Below are 19,655 nucleotides of genomic sequence, written 5' to 3' on the forward strand. Positions count from 1 at the left end.
TGGCTGATTAACTAGGAAAGCTAGTGGATGTCTTCCTTACCTGAAAGGGGCAAGGGCAGTAGGGGAGTGGTCAGTGTAGGGAGGTCCTTGGGTTGATTTTGCTGCGATGGCGGTCAGGCGAGGGATTCCTGCACTGGAGCTTCCTATAAACTGTAGCGGGATTTTTGAAGCTAGTGGAACTTTGTAAAGGCCTCGTAGTGTTACCCTGCCTCGCCTCCTCGGTAGAGGTGTATAGGATTAGCCGTCTCTTGGCAGATGGGTAACATGACTTGTGGGTAAAGATGTGCAACCTCTGCAGAGTGTAAAACTGGTATACTAGCCGTGCTCACGGGCATGAGTAGCTCGGACCCTCACATGATTAATTTATGGAACATAAATTTAATTGGACATTTGCATCGCATTTGGGATTATTTTACTATTACTTTTCTTTATTTTTATTAAGGTTTGGTATTTACTTACACTTAGTAATTGCTAATAAAATTTTGACCAACTTATAAAAGCAATGCTCAGCCTCAGCCTCTATTTTGTTGATTAGTCTTACACTTCACATGAACTCCCACCTTTGGTGAGTTCATGCACATTATTCCCCATAACTTGTTGAGCTATGAACGTATGTGAGCTCACTCTTGCTGTCTCACACCCCCCACAAGAGAAGAACAGATGGTCGAAGAGGAGTCACCTAACACTGAGGCATTCGACTTGATCTAGGTGGCGTCTCCCAGTCAGCTTTCTAGCGCCAAGGATAGATTTTAGTTCCTGCTTTATTCATCTTTTATTTTTGTAAGTCTTCCGCTATGTTATAAATACTCTGATTATCATGACATTTATCTCTATACACTCTGTTATTATATATGTTGTCTTCTTTGGCGCATGTATGAGATGCACCCGACTTTGTTCCTTAAAACCGGGTGTGACAGATGTACAGCTCGCTACCAGCATCAGAAACACCGAACTTCTCATCTAATGCATCCCATAACTCTTTTGTAGATGCACACGTTAGATAAGAATCAACATACTTGTTGGCAAGAGCACCAATCACGACGCCTCGAAACAGGTTATCGACAACGTCGAACATTCTCTCCTCTTCAGGACTGAACTGTTTGGGTTTCCCCTATGCGGCGTGATAGCAGTTCGTTGCACTCAACCACAGTATCATCTTATTACGCCACCTCTTATAAAAATGTCCCATCAAAAGGTTCACTTGGGTTTAACGCAGCAGCAAAATCACTAACAAAAAATGTCTGATATCAAGTTTTTGTTTTGTTAAGGAAATTGGCATTTTCAGTTTTAATTTAATCCAGAAAATCACGGTGATGTATGTGACGACATGTATGTGCATAAGCAGTGTAGTCCCTCGAACGGCGCCGACAACGAGGAACTTGATCAGCGTTGGTCGGTCGGACGGAGCGAGCAGTCGCAAAAGTTTTTCTCTCTCCCGCCTCCCTCCTTCCTTTTTTAGAGTATTCCAAATCATACTATAACGCTTGATATTCATTCTTTTTTTCTAAACTGAATTAGAAATTTCATTTGCTATGATTCTATCTTCTCCTTAGTGAACTATTTATCCTTAAATTATTAACAAATAAAAAAAACAAAATATCTCAAAAATGTATATAATGATCAAATGAAAATGCCAATCTCTTGGCATTTTCTCTTTATTATATTATTCATATATATTCTTCTTTTTCTTCTTTTCTATGTATTAGATTATTCTCCGAGCCATATCAAATTGAAAATTTCTGAAATCAAATTCAATATAGAATTTGGAATAGATTCTATTAAAAAATCCATTTGCGAATTAGAGAAATAAAAAGAAAGTTCAATAAATTCTATAATCCTATTTAAGAATATCATTTAGTTAAGCATATCAAGCTAACTTTATCTTTATGAAATTCTAGTATTTTTTCTATCTAAGTGGAACTTCCAATTTAGAACTAGTTAATAACTAAGATTAATAATTAAGATCTGACATTTTACAGATTCCCTATACATATTTACCTGCTCTCCCACACTCTCTGTGCTCGCAGAAGGTGGGACGGGAATGGCTGTGTGCAACGCGTCTGAGACTGTGTGTGCGTACTGTCGTCGTAACCAGAAGAAGTCCCACCTACTCCGTATATATACACTCGTAGAGGGAGGTCAACGGACAGTAACAGTCACCATCAGAGCTACCGTTACAGGCTTACAGCCAGCCAGAAAATGATGCCATCAGTGACGTCAGTTAATAGCTAAGCGGTCAGTGACGTACGACAGTAATGGACGGTCATCACTCTAGGCGTCTGGCCCGGCCGGCGGCGCGCGCGTAGCAATCCTTCATCATTTTCCCAGCTTCTCAATTGATGCACCAATGGTCCACCTATTTAAGTTAATTGAATTGACACTTGAACTTTCGGTATGTTACCAAAGTACTAGTACACCGTAGCATTAAAGTGTGCCTTTAGCATTGACTATTATTAAATATTAATTTGGGTCTTCAACAGCTCACATATATCATCACCGCCGACAAAAAGAATGGCAAGATTTGGGTCTCCCAACGCTTCCGCGACCTAAACAAAGCTTGCTGCAATGATGACTTCCCCTTGCCCATCACTGAGCTGGTGGTGGACGTGACCATTTATTATGGCACCCTATCCTTCATGGATGGGTCGTGTGGCTACAACCAGATCAAGATGGACCGATAAGATGCCTTCAACACCGTGTTTAGGAAAACCAAGGGCAATTTCTACTATATCATGATGCCCTTCAGATTGAAGAACGCAGGCGACACCAATCAGTATGCCATGACATGCATCCTCGATGGCTTGATTCACCACCTAGTTGGATCGGCAAGACTAGGGATCATAAAGACCATTAGGATGACTCGTGCAAGTGTGCAAGTGTTAAAAAGGCGACGACAACATCAACTGAAGATGGATCCGTGCAAGTGTGCCTTCACTATCCAGTTAAGAATTTTCCTTAGCTTCATCATTTGACATTGAGGGATCAAGATCAAGCTAAAGAAAATCAAAGCCATCCTGGAAGATACTGCCACCTGAGGGGTTGAAGGATCTGAAGTCGCTACAAGGCCAGCTGCTGGCCTATATTAGGTGCTTCATCTCCATCCTCTCCAGGAAAAGACTCCTCCTCCTGCACTACCAGAATTTGGCTCTTTGACGAGTGCCATATTATTTGCCGAGTGTTTTTTTTCGGGCACTCGGCAAATAAGCTCTTTCCCGAGTGCCACGAAAAAACCCTCGGTAAAAGAAAACACTCGACGGAGAAGCTTTTTGCCGAGTGTTTTATTTTTGACACTCGGCAAAGAGTTTCTTTGTCGGGTGTCTTTTTTTGACACTCGACAAAATGCTCTTTGCCGAGTGTCACAAATACAACACTCGGCAAAGAGCTCTTTGTCGAGTGTTTTTTCTCCAACACTAGGCAAATACAATTTAAAAATCACATTTTAAAGTAGTAAATTAATTCAAATGAAAAAGTTTTTAACTACAAATTTATATAACTCATCATGATGTATAATTTATATAGTGAACATTTCTTCATATGACAAAATAAAAATAAATTTGTTCATAAAACCTATATCTCTCTCAGTTTATGAAACTACGAGAGAGACGTATAGAATTTGTGCATATTGTTAAAACCATCATGTGAGATAAACAAATGACCAAACAACCAAAATAAACTTTGTAGATCTTAAGAAGTTATAGAAGTTTATAGTTGATAACTTTTTCATTTGAAGTCATATTGTCAACGAAAAGTACGTCTAAATTTAAAAAATTTAAAATTTGAATTTTGAAAACGACTTCGAAAGAAAAAACCACCAACATGAAAGTTGTAGGTATTGAAGAGTTATGAAACTTTGTAGTTGACAATGTTTTGGTTTAAAATCATCTTGTTATGCAAAACTATGTTTGAATTTTGAAATTTGAATTTTTCAAACTATCTCGGATGGAAAAACCACCAAAATAAAAGTTGTAGGTCTTGAAATGTAATGAAACTTTGTAGTTGACAATTTTTTTGATTTGAAATCTTCTTATCATTGAAAAATTTGTGTGAAGTTTTCAAATTTAAAATTCAAATTTTGAGACCGTAGAAACTATTAAAATAAAACTTGCAGATCTCAAAAAGTTATGCAACTTTATAGTTGGTCACATTTTCAAATGAACTCATTTAATGTCTTAAATAATCAAATTACTCTCGATTTATTATAGTACATGGGGAATGAAAACGTAATATAGACATAATTGGTGTAGTATTGTAGTGGTATAGGAGGGTATGCGTGAGAGAGAGGTTGTGAGTTCGAATCTTACCATTTATAAAACATATAAATTTGATTTAAATTAAAATAATAGTGAAAATGACAGGGCAATGGGTAAGGTAATAATATAGGGTAGGGTTGGAGAGTTGTTCTTAGAATTTAAAAAATGTTTTGCTGTTTTTTAATTTTTTCGATTCTTAATTTGCCGAGTATTTTTCTTTGCCGAGTGCTTTTTGACATTCGGCAAAGTCTTTGTCGAGTGTCCGAAAAAAGTACTCGGTAAAGAACCCTTTGCCGATGAAATATTTGTCAAGTGTTACACTCGACAAAAGCTTTTCCGAATGTAAAATAGTTTTGCCGAATGTCTTAGACACTCGGCAAAAAACGTGATCCGGTAGTGCTGAGGTCATGCATCCCAGTCATCGGCAACAACATTATTGTCGTTATCAGCAGTAGGGACATTCAGATCAAACCCAGCAGGAGCAGCCGACTGTCCTAGACCAAAAAATTCAAAGGGGAGTTCCTCCATTATATATGTGGGTAGCGTAGTACTTCCTCCTTATCTTCATGTTGGGCTCTCAGCATATTATGTTGTATGATTTCACATTGAACTATCCAAGAGACTCCATGGAAACCTTGTGCAACACTAAACACGAAAAATTGAACAACTGATCTTCTAGAGATGTCACTCTTGCTCTTACAAGTAACCTAGTGAGGTTAGATCCCAAAAGATCCAATAGCATTTTGAATGTGTTCTTGGCCACAATAATCCATAGGAAACCCTAGTAACATGAGCCAGCCAACAATCCCTATTAGGGCTTGTTCGGTTAGCTCTCAATCCATGTGGATTGAGTGGGATTGGATGGGTTTGAATCCCAAACAAGTCAAACTTCTTAAGAATTTTTTCCAATCCCATCCAATCCATGTGTATTGGGAATAACTGAACAAGGCCTTAAAGTTCAACGCTCTAAAGTTCCAAGCCTCAGTGCAGGTAGTAGTAATACAGGTAAAATAATGGGTTGTTGCAGCCAGCAGCTTGCTAGTTATAGGCTGATGATTCTCCCGCATAGGTTTTTATTCTGCGGATTGTACGAGCTCGGGAATCGCTGCGCCGAGAAACATCACCGGAAAGGCTTGGCTTGATCCCTTGTGCTGCTGCTGCCGCAGCTTTCTTCTCATGGTAAGATTCGACGTTGCCATTGACGCTTAGGATGATTGTGTTGGGGTGCTCCCTTGCTTCTTCTCTCACTCTGTTAATAACTGCATGAATGCCCGCCGAAGGGTCGCTTGTGTACCAAGAGGCGCTCCGGAAAACAACTCTTTGGAGTCTCTGGAGGTTAGCGATGCCCATGTTGTGTTCAGTTGTCGGCCGGCAGGCATAGAACTTGAACTCGAGATATGTGAGCTCTGGCATTGCTTCTTTCTCGAAGGTTATCCTTGGCACACGGCAATCGATACAGAGGCTCTCCAGCTTTCGGAACCCTAGGATGGATATAGCAGGCTTTGTGGGGAGAACATCAACCCGTAGTGCTAGACCTCGAAGGTTGGGCATCTCCCGCAGAGACTTGAGGGAATCCTCCTCCAGCTTCCACAGACTGATTTCCAGGTAACAAATCGACGCGACAAACTGAGGGACACTCCTATGCTTCCCAGGAACCTTAATTCTCGGGAAAGGCACAGGTACCCAGATCGAACCGAAACGATCAAACAGAACGACGACGACAGATGGTTGCAAAAGGCCCTCAGAAAGGTCAGCCAGGTTGCACACATGAGGAGCGTCGCTGTCACCACACAGCACACGGACCGAGCGCCGCCCTGATTCCCAAGGTAGCTCTCGGATCTCTGTGTTGCAAATGTTCAGTTGCTGCAGCATCGCCATCGATCCTCCGGCTGTCGGTAGTGGTAGCTCGGCGACCGTTGTGCAACTTACATCAAGAATTTCCAAATGCTCCAGCTCTCCAATCTCCGCTGGAAGCTTCTCGATACCTGTGCCGCTTATGCCCAGAGCCCTCAAACGCTGCAGCTTCCCTATTTGGCTCGGTAGCTCCGCGACCATGGTGTCACCTACATCAAGAGTCTCCAAGAGCAGTAGGTCGCCGATTTCGTTGGGGAGCTCACACAAGCTTGAGTTTCTTAGGTCCAGTGTCCTCAAGTTATGCAGCTTCACTATTTGGCTCGGTAGCTCCACGACCATGGTGTCACCTAGATCAAGAGTCTCCAATTGCATCAGCTCCCCAATTCCCACTGGTAGACGCAGGATTCCAGTGCCTCTTACAATCAGAGTCTTGAGAAGCTTCAGTCTCCCTAGTTCCTCTGGGAGCAGATTCACCAGTGTCCCGCTCAGATTCAGGTAAGTAAGGTGGGGCAGCCCACATATAGCCGTCAGATCTTCATTCCTAAGATTGTTGCCCAGAAGCTGCAACACTCGAAGGTTTGTCAAGTTCTTGAACAGGGTTGTCCACGTGCGGTCAAAAACATAAAGGGAGCGAATATCCGAAGCATGTAACCTTGAAATCTCCACCTTGTTCTTGCAGCTCTGGATAGATAGCCGCCGGATTGGTCCAACGAGCAGAGATGACATGCCAGATCCACAATCCGAAGAAGCAATGCAATAACCTTCATGTGATGCAATGCACCTAAGGAAGTGCAGCATCATGGTGTTCATCTGAACTTTCTTCGGGCCAATCAACAGATCCGAGGAGCAAGATTGTACTGAAATCATTCCCGTGCTGACAAGCTGATCCACATAGCTTCGAGCATCTCCCTCATCGTATACAAACCTTTCAGCTATCCACAGCCTGACGAGATCATCCGTCCCAAATATGTGATAGGGAGGACACAGGCTGCTGCAGTGCAGCAAGCAAGTCTTGAGATGGACTGAAAGTTGATTGTAGGCGAGGCACAAGCTATCTGCCAATGGCTTCAAGCATGGAATATTTGTCAGTCCTGCTAGTGCCCGAGCTTCTGCCATACGAAACCAATCCGGCGGGTCATGCACTCGCCCGACGTCTTCTTCTGTTGCTAGCTGCGCCTGCGCTGCAACTGCCGACGACAAACAAATTACTGCCAACGGCATGCCACCAGCCATTTTCGCTATAGAACTGCACAGGCCGGATGAAACGACGGTGCCGCCATCCTTACAGGACTCCTTAAATATCCTTTCACATAAAGATACTGAGGCATCCATAGAAAGACCCGCAATTTTGTAGAGAAAGACACCATTGTCCTCTACAAATCTCATTGCCACTGCATGAACACAAGTGCTCGTAATTATTCTACTGCCCAGATTATTCTTCGGAAGGGACTTTCTTATCACTTCCCATTGTTCCCAGTGCCAGACGTCATTGACTATGATGAGGCACCTGGAAGTTCACAGCGGTCGTTATATATGTATGTATGCAGATATGTATATATATATAGCTAAAATGTGTATATAAGTTGACAAACCGGCATGTCCCTCGCATATGCCACAGATGACAAACCGGCAATTTAATTATATCCCTGTTACCCTTTCTTCCTATGATAAGTTGACAATTTTTTTTTGCAAGGTCATTAATTTCGCAATATTGATATGATCATCTTCTGTATTCATGACAATCTATAAATCTGTCTAGACTAGGTTTCAAGATACAACTAGGCAATTATCAAAATTATATCTTTTACGTAAATCGGCCTCGGCCTCGTATTTTGGAACAGATATTCGGATTTTGCCAGTACGGCCTTACTTGCACGCATGACACTAAAGATGACATGGAGCGGCAGCCCAGAGCATGGAGGCCATAGAGATAGAGATAGGCTTCGGGTTAGGATTAGCGGATAAAGATTAGATAATATTAAGTTTGTTACTTGGTATTAGATAAGAGTAAGGGGGTGTTTGGTTAGAGGGACTAAATATTAGTCTTTAGTTTTTAGTCTCATTTAGTCCTTTTTTTTGTCAAACACTAGGACTAAAATGATTTAGTCTTTAGTCTTTCACATATGTGCTAAAAGGGACTAAACCATATTAAAAATTCCACATTTACCCCTCATTTAGTTCAATTGTACTAATAGCAGGAGAATGTTAAAGGCCATTTTAGTCTTCTTATCAGTCATTTAGTATATTCTTACTATTTTTAGCCCCTAGAATCAAACATGTTAGGGACTAAACTTTAGTCCCCTAACTAAACTTTAGTCCCTAGACTAAAGAAACCAAACATGGTCTAAGTTAGTTACTTGTGATTAGATTAGATAAGATTGAGTTAGTTACTTAGGGGGCAATTCTTCCTATTTATATAAGGATGGGTTACACCATCTGAAGGAGAAATCAATCAATAAAGAAAAATTAGTCCCCGATCTCTCTAATACTCTAGTCTCCCCCCAAGCAGACTCCGCATGGCTATCTTCTTGGCTCTGTTATCCCGTTATAAAGTAGGATCCATAACATCTGGTATCATGAGTCATAGATCCTTTTCCATGACTTCTACTGCAAACGATGTACGCACATGACGCGAGGAGCTCGCTCGTGCCAGGGCAGATCTAGAACAGACCCGATCGGATATCCTCCAGCTCCGTGATCTACTCGCGGCAAAGGTGGAGTCTGACCGCCGATCAGTGGCGGCAATGCGACTGCTGACGACTGCACGTGGCTTCCTGACGCGGCATCCAGTGCGGCAGTGGCACGACTTCAGGCACCGGCTTGCCGTCTTCAGGCTATGCCACGCGGCTTTCTAGTGCGGCGTCCAGCACGGCAAGCAGCGATGCGGCTGCATGCAGTGGCTTGCCATCTTCAGGCTTCGGCATGTGGCTTCCTGGCGCGGCGTCAAGCATGACAAGTGGCGGCGCTACTGTAGGCTGCGATGTGTCGTTCCCTCGCAAAGTGACTTGCATCGATATTGTGTGTTGAACAATACGCGACACATGGGGAGGCAAGGCCTTCAGCAGGGTTGGCCGATCCTCCACTCTAGTTAATTGTCCCGACCCATAGCCATGTGGACAGCAAGAACACGCCTGGTTGAGTGGTGCTGTCTCCACTGGAACTCGCAGCAACTCCGGTCGTAGGACTTGTGAGCTGTTGAGATATCTTGGCTCCAATGGATTGTGTGATATTCTAGCCCAAGGTTTAATCGAATTAATGGAGTACTCATATCAACAAGGTGCATCTTTTTCGGAAGCCTGTCTCGAAAGAACCTCAGGGTTAGGCGTGCTTGGGCTACAACAATATTGGGATGGGTGACCAATCGGGAAGTCTTCTCGGGTGCGCATGAGTGAGGACAAAGTGTGCACAAAAAGACTCGTGTTGGTCTTTGCGGATGATATATGATCCTATAGGGCTGCCAGGAGTAAGTACTCCCGGTCCGGGAGTGGACGGGTGTTACAGCTGCCACGTCTTAGCCTTTGCAGCCTGGACGAGGTTGTTCCCATGGGTTGCAAGGGGACCAACCTTGGCATATGTTAGATTATTTATTTTATTTGCAAATACATTAAAGCCGAGATGTAAAAGGCTTCTAGTTAGGGTTGCACTTTCACGTGCAGATGAAGTTAGACACCAAGGTTGTTGCCATGCACCCCATTACAGTTTGAGGACGAGCTATCTTTGAAGGGTGGGGGAATGTCATGGGACGGCTACCGAGAGCATGTGAAAGGGAAATGTGCCCATGGGCCATTTCTAAGTATTTTGGTGATTTAGTGTCCAACACAAGTGCTTAAGTGATGAACTATGTCAAATGATGGATAAGGTGCAAATCAATAAAAAGGTATGATTCTAGACTTAGTACATTGGTTTTTGTGTACTAACATGTTTGTCTAAGTGTTAGAATCAGAGAAAATGCAATTGAAAAAGAGTGGCTCGAAGCAGCCAAGAGTCTGCTCAGTCTGGGTGCACCGGACAGTGTCCGGTGCGCCAGGCTGGCATTCGTCAACTAGCTGCTCTCGGGACTTCGTCGGCGGCGTACGGCTATAAATCACCGGACTGTCCGGTGGTGCACCGGACTGTCCGGTGAGCCAACAGTCAGCCGGGCCAACGGTCAGCCGCGGAATCCGCGCGCGACGCGTGGCAAGTGCCAACGGTCGGAAGGGGCACCAGACTGTCCGGTGTGCACCGGACAGTGTCCGGTGCACCAATGGCTCTAAGACTGCAACGTCGGCATCGCCAAATAAGGAAAGAGATCCACACCGGACAGTGTCCGGTGGTGCACCGGACTGTCCGATGCGCCAGGCGACAGAAGGCAAGAATTGCCTTCCTGGAATGCTCTCAACGGCTCCTAGCTGCCTTAGGGCTATAAAAGGGACCCCTAGGCGCATGGAGGAGGAAACTAAGCATTCCTAAGCACCAAGACTTCGATTCCGCGCATTTGATTCTTTGTGATAGCAACTAGAGCTTCATTTGAGTTGTGAACTGGTCGGGTTGTGTTGTGAGCTCTTGTTGTGACTTGTGTGCGTGTTAGTACTCTGATTTCGTGTCTTGTGTGTGTTGCTCATCCCTTCCTTACTCCGTGCTTCTTTGTGAACATCAAAGTGTAAGGGCGAGAGGCTCCAAGTTGTGGAGATTCCTCGCAAACGGGACATAGTAAAGTGAAAGCAAAACACCGTGGTATTCAAGTGGGTCTTTGGACCGCTTGAAAGGGGTTGATTGCGACCCTCGTCCGTTGGGACGCCACAACGTGGAGTAGACAAGTGTTGGACTTGGCCGAACCACGGGATAAACCACTGCGCCATCTCTGTGTTGATCTCTTTGTGGTTATCGTGTTGTGCAAGTTCTCCTCTCTAGCCACTTGGCTTAATTGTGCTAACTCCTAATCAAGTTTTGTGAATTAAGTTTCAAGTGTTTTACAGGATCACCTATTCACCCCCCTCTAGGTGCTCTCAGCATGGAAGCCATAGGGATATGCTCAGTGTTAGGATTAGTGGATAAAGATTAGATAGGATTGAGTTCATTACTTGGGATTAGGTTAGAAAAGATTGAGTTAGTTACTTGGGATTAGATTAGATAAGATTGAGTTAGTTACTTGGGGGTCCAAGTCTCCCTATCTATATAAGGATGGTTGTACCTCCTTAAGGAGGAATGAAACAATGAAGAAGAATTAGTCCTAGATCTTTCTAATACTCTAGTCTCCCCCAAGTCAACTCCGCCTGAATATATTCTCGACGTTGTTTATCCCATTATGAACTAGGATCCATAACATCTAGTATCGTGAGTCATAGATCCTTTCCCATGATTGTTGTTGTGGATGATGTACACAACTGGCGCGAGGATCTCGCTCGTGCCAGGGCAAATCTGTAGTAGGCCTGATCTGATATCCTCCAGCTCCATGATCTACTCGCGACAAAGGTGGAGTCTGACCGCCGATCAGCGATGGCAACGTGACTGCTGGCGACTGCACGTGGCTTCCTGACATAGCGTCCAGTGCAGTAAGTTGTGGTAGCGACGCGGCTGCATGCAACGACTTGTCGTGTTCTTGCTGCGTTACGCGACTTTCTGGCGCGGTGTCAAGCACGACAAGTAGCGGCATGACTGTAGGCAGCGACTTGCCGTCTTCAGGCTTTGGCATGTGGCTTACTGGCACGACGTCAAGCATGACAAGCAACGACGCAGCTGCTGGCTGTGGTCCCTCGTTCCCTGGCATAGCGACTTGCAGCTATATCGCGCGTTGAACAACAACGACACATGGGAAGGCAAGGCCTTCAGCAGGGTTGGCTGATCCTCCACTCTAGTTCAACGTCCTGGTCCATAGCTATGTGTACAACGAGAACATGCCAAGTTGGGTGGTGCTGTCTCCACTGGAACTCGCGTCAGCTCCGACCGTAGGACTAGTGAGCTGCTGTGATATCCTGGCCTCACTAGATTGTGTGATATCCTGGCCCAAGGCTTAATAGAATTAATAGAGTACTCATATCAACAAGGTGCATCTTTTTCGGAAGCCTGTCTCGAAAGTAGCTCGGGGGTTAGGCGTGCTTGACCTAGAGCAATCTTGGATGGGTAATCGACCGGGAAGTCTTCTCGGGTGCGCATGAGTGAGTACAAAGTGTGCACAAAAAAACTCATGTTGGTTTGTGGGGATGATATATGGTCCTTGATGGATGCCAGGAGTAAATACCACGAGTCCGGGAGTGGACGGGGTGTTACATCTGCCATGTCTTGGCCTTTGTAGCCTAGATGAGGTTGTTCCCATGGGATCCAAGGGACCAACCTTGGCATATATTAGGTTCTTTATTTTATTTGCAAATAAATTAAAGCCGAGATGTAAAAGGCTTCTAGTTAGGGTTGCACTTTCATGTGCAGACCAAGTTAGACACCAAGGTTGTTACCAGCACCCCATTACATCTCGAGGACGAGCTGTCTTTCAAGGGTGGGGGAATGTCATGGGGCGGCAGCCCAGAGCATGGAGGCAATAGGGATAGGCTCAGGGTTAGGATTAGTGGATAGAGATTAGATAAGATCGAGTTAGTTACTTGGGATTAAATTAGATAAGATTGAGTTAGTCACTTGGGATTATATTAGATAAGGCTTCATATCTATATAATGATGGGTTGTAGCTCCTTAAGGGGGAATCAATCGATGAAGAAGAATTAATCCTAGTTCTCTCTAATACTCTAGTCTCCCCAAGCCAACTCCGACCGGCTATCTTCTCGTTGTTTATCCCGTTATGAACTAGGATCCATAACAAAAATTGTACTCAAATCAATATCCAGGAGTTGGTCCATTTTTCCCCTGGCCGAGTGAAAAGGCTCTATGTACATATGGGTAGTTTAGGAAGTAGTAATAACCCTCTATAAATAGAATGGTAGGTTGTTACAACCATCTCTTTGGCTTAGGGTTTTAGCACTTATGGTTTTCCATTACCTAGACTCTAGTTTTGTCGCCAGGGATCCACAACACTTGAAACCTTTGCGTTTGTGATTTGTAAGCTTCACCGTGTAATCCGAGAAAGAGTGGCTGGTTCTGCCCACAGCTTTTGGTTGGCTTCAATCACAGTTTGTGTCTTGCTGAAATTTAAATTTTAGTCCTTTGGTTCTTGAGTTCTTCCCTTTCTTCTTTTGGTGGATTTTGTGAGGATCTTTGAGTTCTTGTGTTGTGGATTGCCTTGGAGTGAATATCCCTCTTTAGACCTCTACGAACATCTGGTTCAAGCAGATTTTAGTTGTGATTCGATCTGAACTTGTTTTGAAAACCCCAACAAAACCCAGTATAATCTGTGTTTTCTGATCTGTGATTGATTTACAAGTCCGATTGAGCTCAAAATTTGTGGAGACCTTGGAAACATATTTTTCAAGTTGTGTATAAAATTTCAACTCAATCTGAGTCGGTTTGGTTCAGTTTCGCATTTGAAAACTAAATTTCGAGCTACTGAAATCAGCAATAGTTTGCAACACGGTATTGGAGCGACCGGACTTTTCGGTGTCAGAGTTGCGATCTGTTCATTTTGGTGGTCTTGTGTGAGTATTAGTAACATTTTAAAATCATGAGATCATTGGTTTGCTAATACGGTTTTGGTTGGAGCGCTTTATTTATCTCAATTGAAGTGAAGTGTTCAATTTCAGTTTTTAGCAGCAAAATTTGCCTCACCATTCCTTGAGAAGAGTGGTTATCCAAAATAATGCCACAAGGGAAAAGAGTGCATATATATACTTGGAGTATCAGTTGTATGTATATATGTTGGACACTACTAGGTATGGAAAGCAAGAAAACAAAGCTTGTTTTGAAAAGAAATTAACCGATACACTATCCGTCGGAGGTGATCTAGCTTTTATGTGCTTTGATAACTTTTTTGGGCAGGACTTAGCAATGAGGAGTTGCAGGGGCGCCAATTAAACATACCTTTTGTTGAAGAGGAATTTTGAGATGCTGTCGATCATAAATTGTTGGTCCGACAATGAATCACTCGCGGCTATTATTTCTCTGTGGAGCGACAATTAATTGGTATTAGGATTAATCAACAACGTATAGATAGAATAGAGATGCATATGTTGTACGTACGTAGTACCTTTGTTGAGCCGTTACTTGGGCATAAAAAGTTGTCAGGATCTGCGACGCGTCCATGCGTGGGGAGATGGACATGAAGGCCTGGCATTCGAATTGCTTTCCTATTGCTTGGTACACTTGGTTGGCTAGAGTCGTCTTACCCATTCCTGCAAATCCGAAGATGCATAACAGCTCATGCTCTTGAAGCAATTCCTTGACCTCAGTTTCCTTGTCGTCGATCTCCAACAACTCGGAGGCATCCTTGCGAGAGTAGTACCGGGACGGAGGACCAAGTTGGGGCGCCTTGATACGGCAATCAGCAGCCATCCTCCATTCCTCTTGGTACCGGTCCACCAGCCCCTTGATACGTAGCTTGATTCTCCTAAAAGGTGCCGTCGTCGTCGTCCTGTCGCCGCCATGCTCCAAATCGAGCATAAAGCGATCGATGTCGTCCTCAATGTGGTAGGACAGCTCTCGTGCCTCCGCCATCCAGCTCTGGCATGCCGCATTCTCGTCAATGCCGCCGCCCTCACTACTCTCCCACATCCTTGTGAGGAAGGAGTGCAGGGACTCGAGCTCTGATATGATGAACTCTATGTCGCCAAGATATCGCCCGCCGTCGTCGTCCGCCGCGTTCTTGCGCAGCTTTGCTAGGACGGGGCCCAGGGCACCAGTGGCTACGGTCGCAGTTGACCCTCCCCCCTCGGCCATCATCAGCATTCCACCACCACCTGCGGCGTCCACGACCTTCAAGTTCTCATCATCTCCAATTAACATCATGAGACCACCACCCTCAGCAAGCACCGTGTTGCTTACATCAAGCGTCTCCAGTAGCTGCAGCTCTCTGATCTGGCTAGTGTGCAGCTCTCTGAGGCTGGAGTTCCTTGCGTACAGAGCCTTCAAGCGCCTCAGCTGCCCTATTTCCGCCGGAAGCTTCTGGACCATCGTGTCGCTCACGTCAAGAATCTCCAATTGCTGCAGCGCCCCAATCTCACCTGGTACACACAGGATTCCTGTGCTGCTTACATCCAGAGTCCTTAGAAGCTGCAGCCTCCCAATTTGCTTTGGGAGCATGGTGATCGGTGACCCACTGAGACTGAGGCATCTCAGCCACACCAGCCCGCATATATCCACCAGATCAGCGTTCCTGGAGCTGCAGTGAAGGTGCAGCACCCGCAGCCGTTCAAACTCGTTGAAAGGGACCCTCCATGAGCGGTCGAAAACATACAGGGAGCGAGTATTATTATTCGAGACGACGTCGACGTGTGGCAGTGTTGAAGTACCCCCCGCCGGCCCGTTCTTCTGGGCAGAGATGATAGATAGCCGATGATGCACCCGTCGTCCGGCGCCATTCCGACGACGACCGCAACCCAAATAGTAAAATGTTTCTTGTGATCTACACCTAAGGAAATAAAGCATCATGGCGTCGATCTGAAACTTTGGAGACGGCACAAGAGCAGAAGAGCACCGCCGAATCAACCCCATTTTGAAAAGCTGGTCAACGTAGCTTCGAGCTTCCTCCTCCTCATAGACAAACCCTTCAGCGATCCACATCCTGGCAAGGCCATCTCTGTCCAAGATGTGCTGGGGAGGATACATGCTGCAATGCAGCAGGCAAGTCTTCAGATGCAGCGGAAGGCCATGGTACCCGAGGCTCAAGCTCTCTACCAATGGCCTCAAGCAAGGAATATTTGTCAATCTTTCAACTGCCTCCTCTGGTGTCAGCTGCGCGCGCGCGACTGCCAACGACATACAAATTACTGCCAACGGCATGCCACCGGACATTTTTGCTATAGAAGCAGACCAAGAGTTATGCAGTTCCGATGTTGCACGCACGCTGCCATCCTCAAATATCCTCCTCGACAAAGCTGCGGCGGCATCCATAGAAAGGCCAGCCATTTCGTAGAGACACGCATCACTCTCCATCATAAATTTCATGGCTACTGCTTCAACACGAGTGCAAGTTATTATCCTACTTCCCAGATTATTCTTCGGAAGGGATTTCCTTATGATTTCCCATTGCTCCCAGTGCCACACATCATCTACTACGACGAGGTACCTGAAATATATATAAGAAGAATGGATCAGAGTTATACATACATACATACATACATACATTGTAGATAGACATACTATTTATATGTACTAATATGGCTATATTATCAAAATATATTAAAAATAGGGGCTCTTTTGTAGTTTTCACATATATCTCACCTTAAAGCTATCTCTAGCAGATACTACTGGACTTGCCTTCTTTGCCTAGTGTCCCACACACTCGGCAAAACCTTTGACAAGTGTTACAATCGGAAAAAAAAACACTCGACAAAAAACATTTTTTCTAGTGTTGGAAAAAGGCACTTGACAAAAAAGCTCTTTGCCGAGTGTCGAAAAGAATACACTCGGCAAAGAAACGTTTTCATTTAGTGACCACACACCTCAACCCGATCCATGAGGCAGCACGGAGATTTTGCCCCCGGCCTCCGAGGGTCGGAAAGGGTTTCCTTGTCTCTATTCTCGCTAAGCCACCGCCTCCCCGTCTCCCTGTCGAATCCATCGCCTCCCACCGCCTCCTCCCTTTCACTCGCGCACCCACCGTCGCTCGGCCCCTCCTCTTCCTTGCGTAGAGCACCACAGCCCCTACTCTTCCTCGCGCCCGGCGGCTTCCTCAGCTCATGAACGGTGGCTTCCTCCTCTTCGCACCAAGCATCGAAGTTCCCTCCTCTTCCTTGCGGACGACAGCCTCTTCAGCTCACGCGCGGCAACCTCATCTTCCTCACGCAGAGCACCAAAGCCCCTCCTCTTCCTCACGCACTGCTTCTTATGAGTATTTTTTTTCATTCTTGGTAAGATTCATTAGATTTTCCTCTCTCTCTCCCCTCTCGTGGTTTTTGAGTGAGAGCTGATCGATCTGTTCTTGGGCCTTGTTCGCTTGTTATTACATTGCCAGACGACATATAAAAAAGTTGATTCTTGGCAAGATTCAACCTAAATGTGCATACACCTTAAAAAAGATACTTCCTTGGGATTTTTTATATGACGCCAATCAACACAAAATTACATTGCCGGACGACATATAAAAAAGAATGGAGATAGTAGGTAGTAAGCTACATTATTGCATTATTTCTGAGACAGGATTTGAACAATAGAATACAATTTTCTCGGAAAGAAGGGAGTGCTATTATATTGGAAATTTTGTTATTAAACATTTTTGGACAACGTTTGTGCTGGCTCTTTGGAACACCCTGATCGGTAGACATGGCGCAAGATTGTATGGTTTTATTTTAATGAATTATAATGGTAACAATTTTGCACAAGTGTTTAATTTCAAAAACTTTGAGATATGAACCAAAATTAGTTGTAGGTATTATGCATATACGGTACTACTAGGTCACATTTTAATACAAAATTTCTCTAGTTTAATTTCATTGAAAAAAAACGTACAACGGTGTATATACATGCAGTTAGGTCCTGTGAGGAGGCGTGCAATGTCACGGTATTTTGAAAACTGGCTTACGATCGAACACTATATCCACAGGTGGTCAATGCAATTCAGAGGAATCAAATCTCGGGTTACCGTGCCAAAACAGCTCAGGGCCCCATGTGCCAAATTTGTTTGCATAATATCTTAACAGTACTCTCTCTCTCTCTCTTTCTCTCTCATTTCTCTCCTCCCCATACAAATATTGTATGCCTCGAAGATTGATACTCCCTTGTTTATGCTGGGATCAGGGATTGGCTATAGGACTAGAGGTGATCCAAGCTTAATTCAAGTTCAAAACTTTTGCACCTTTGGTATTACAACAAATTAGTTCCACTAAAGAAGAGTGAGAAGTTCCCACGAATATTTGTGGTCTGCTAGTTTATTTTTAAACTAAAAAAACAACAAATAAAAAGAACAGACACGTAACTCACAAGTGTACCATGCATGAATAATTGATTGCGAAGCAAGAACATATGTTGGCGCGTACCTTTTGTTCACGAGTAAGTTTGATATGCTCTCGATGAGATACTGTTCCTTGGCTATATCCGTGTCCGCATGTCGTGCGACCTCAGATACAATTCTGAGAGTGTTAGGTGGAATATATAGAAAGAAAGAAACAAAGATCCATTACTGTTCCTTGGCTATATGGATGGATGTTCAGGCGGCATAGAGTATTACCTTTTGTCGTCAGCCGTTTCGTCTGACGACGTTTCATTGCTACCACCATACAGCAAATGGTGGCGGCGGCTTAGTTGACTTAGAATGGTTTTCAGCATCTGCACCATGGTTGCGCTAGGGGAGACCGACACGAACGCACGGCATTTGAGTCCGTCGTCTCCTATCGACATCGCCTGGTACGCCAAGTCAGCAAGAGTTGTCTTGCCCATCCCTGCAGAACCATGGATGCACACCACCTCGTGCTCTTGGAGCAACTTGGTAACCTCAGCCTTCTTCTCCTCCATCGTCCCCACAAGCTCGGACGCATCCTTGTGAAAGAAGCGAGATCGATGGTCAACTAGCAGGGCTGTCGCCGAAGACAGCTCGCCAATGGCCCTGCAGCACTCCTTATAGCCGCTCTGGCTATCCAGCATCAGGCCCTTGACCTTTGCCTTGATCCTCTCGAGGAGGCTCTTGGTAGCTGATGATGAACCACCACCATGATGCTCCAAGCCGAGCTCGAAGCCGTCGATGTCGTCCTGGATGTCGTAGGACACCTTCCGTGCCTCCGCCATCCAATCTTCGCATGCTGCCTCAAGATCCTGCCTCTCCCATATCCTGAGGAGGAGCGACTGCACGCGCTCCAGCTGGGACATGATGGAATCCTCCACGTCGTCCCCATCCTGATCAGGGGTCAGCAAGGCCGTGAGCTTCGCCAGGACGGGCCCAAAGGCACCCGTGGCTTCGGTCACCACAGCTCCGGCGGCGGCCTTCATACCGTTCATTCTCACTAGCTAGCTCTGATGTAGCTGGGTGGGTGTTGTGGTGTTGGTGATAGTAGCAGTAGTAGTAGGTCTTTTCTATATATTGCCTACTGGCTGGACCCACAGGTACTAGGTATTGTGGTGGTGGTAATAGTAGCAGCGTCTTGTTTGGTTAATAATCCCGTCCCCTGCCTATTGAGTATTGGAAGAAGAAATTGAAAAGGATTTTAACTTGCAAATGATTTAACGGCTTCAACTGCGCTTCAAACTGACCGATGCCATATATAAATATAACGTATGGTTAATAATAAATCACTCTCAATATCTTTGATTCCACTAATATCTAGAGCCTAGTGTTTTGGGCTCTGGACAACTCTCGCAGATTCACTGCGAAATCCCTTTACAGATTTAGGACCGATGGTGGTGTCAAAACCCCCATGTATAAAAATTTGGAATTGCAAGGTGCTTTTGAAGATCAAGGTTTTTCTTTGGCAAATTTACAATGAGAAAATCCAAGCGGCCGTAGTGCTAGAAAAAAAAGGTAGAAGGATAGAACGTTGTGTTCTC

The 19,655-nt window shown here is 44.8% G+C and overlaps 1 protein-coding gene across 1 annotated transcript; it reads right to left on the reverse strand.

Moving 5' to 3' along the window:
• Positions 1 to 4,909: 4,909 nt before the first annotated feature.
• LOC109942872 (disease resistance protein Pik-1) lies at positions 4,910 to 19,110 on the reverse strand. The gene is made up of 4 exons (XM_035963451.1): positions 18,155 to 19,110; positions 14,209 to 16,245; positions 14,043 to 14,123; positions 4,910 to 7,611 (listed from the first exon to the last, which is right to left on the reverse strand). The coding sequence occupies exons 2-4, from the start codon at positions 16,122 to 16,124 to the stop codon at positions 5,289 to 5,291; spliced, it is 4,320 nt and encodes a 1,439-aa protein (XP_035819344.1). The 5' UTR covers positions 16,125 to 16,245; positions 18,155 to 19,110; the 3' UTR covers positions 4,910 to 5,288.
• Between the last annotated feature and the right edge of the window lie 545 nt (positions 19,111 to 19,655).

The sequence above is a fragment of the Zea mays genome, chromosome 10 (genome assembly GCF_902167145.1).
Source record: "Zea mays cultivar B73 chromosome 10, Zm-B73-REFERENCE-NAM-5.0, whole genome shotgun sequence".
NCBI classification, from domain to species: Eukaryota; Viridiplantae; Streptophyta; class Magnoliopsida; order Poales; family Poaceae; genus Zea; species Zea mays.

Bases quoted from the DNA above. Each gene is read 5' to 3' on its own strand.
- LOC109942872 (XM_035963451.1), bottom strand. From the start codon at position 16,124: ATGAAATTTATGATGGAGAGTGATGCGTGTCTCTACGAAATGGCTGGC. The intron at 14,124-14,208 runs GTACTACGTACG...GTCGCTCCACAG, and splicing joins CAAGTAACGGCTCAACAAAG to AGAAATAATAGCCGCGAGTG. The intron at 7,612-14,042 runs GTATGTTTAATT...GTGAACTTCCAG, and splicing joins AAATTCCTCTTCAACAAAAG to GTGCCTCATCATAGTCAATG.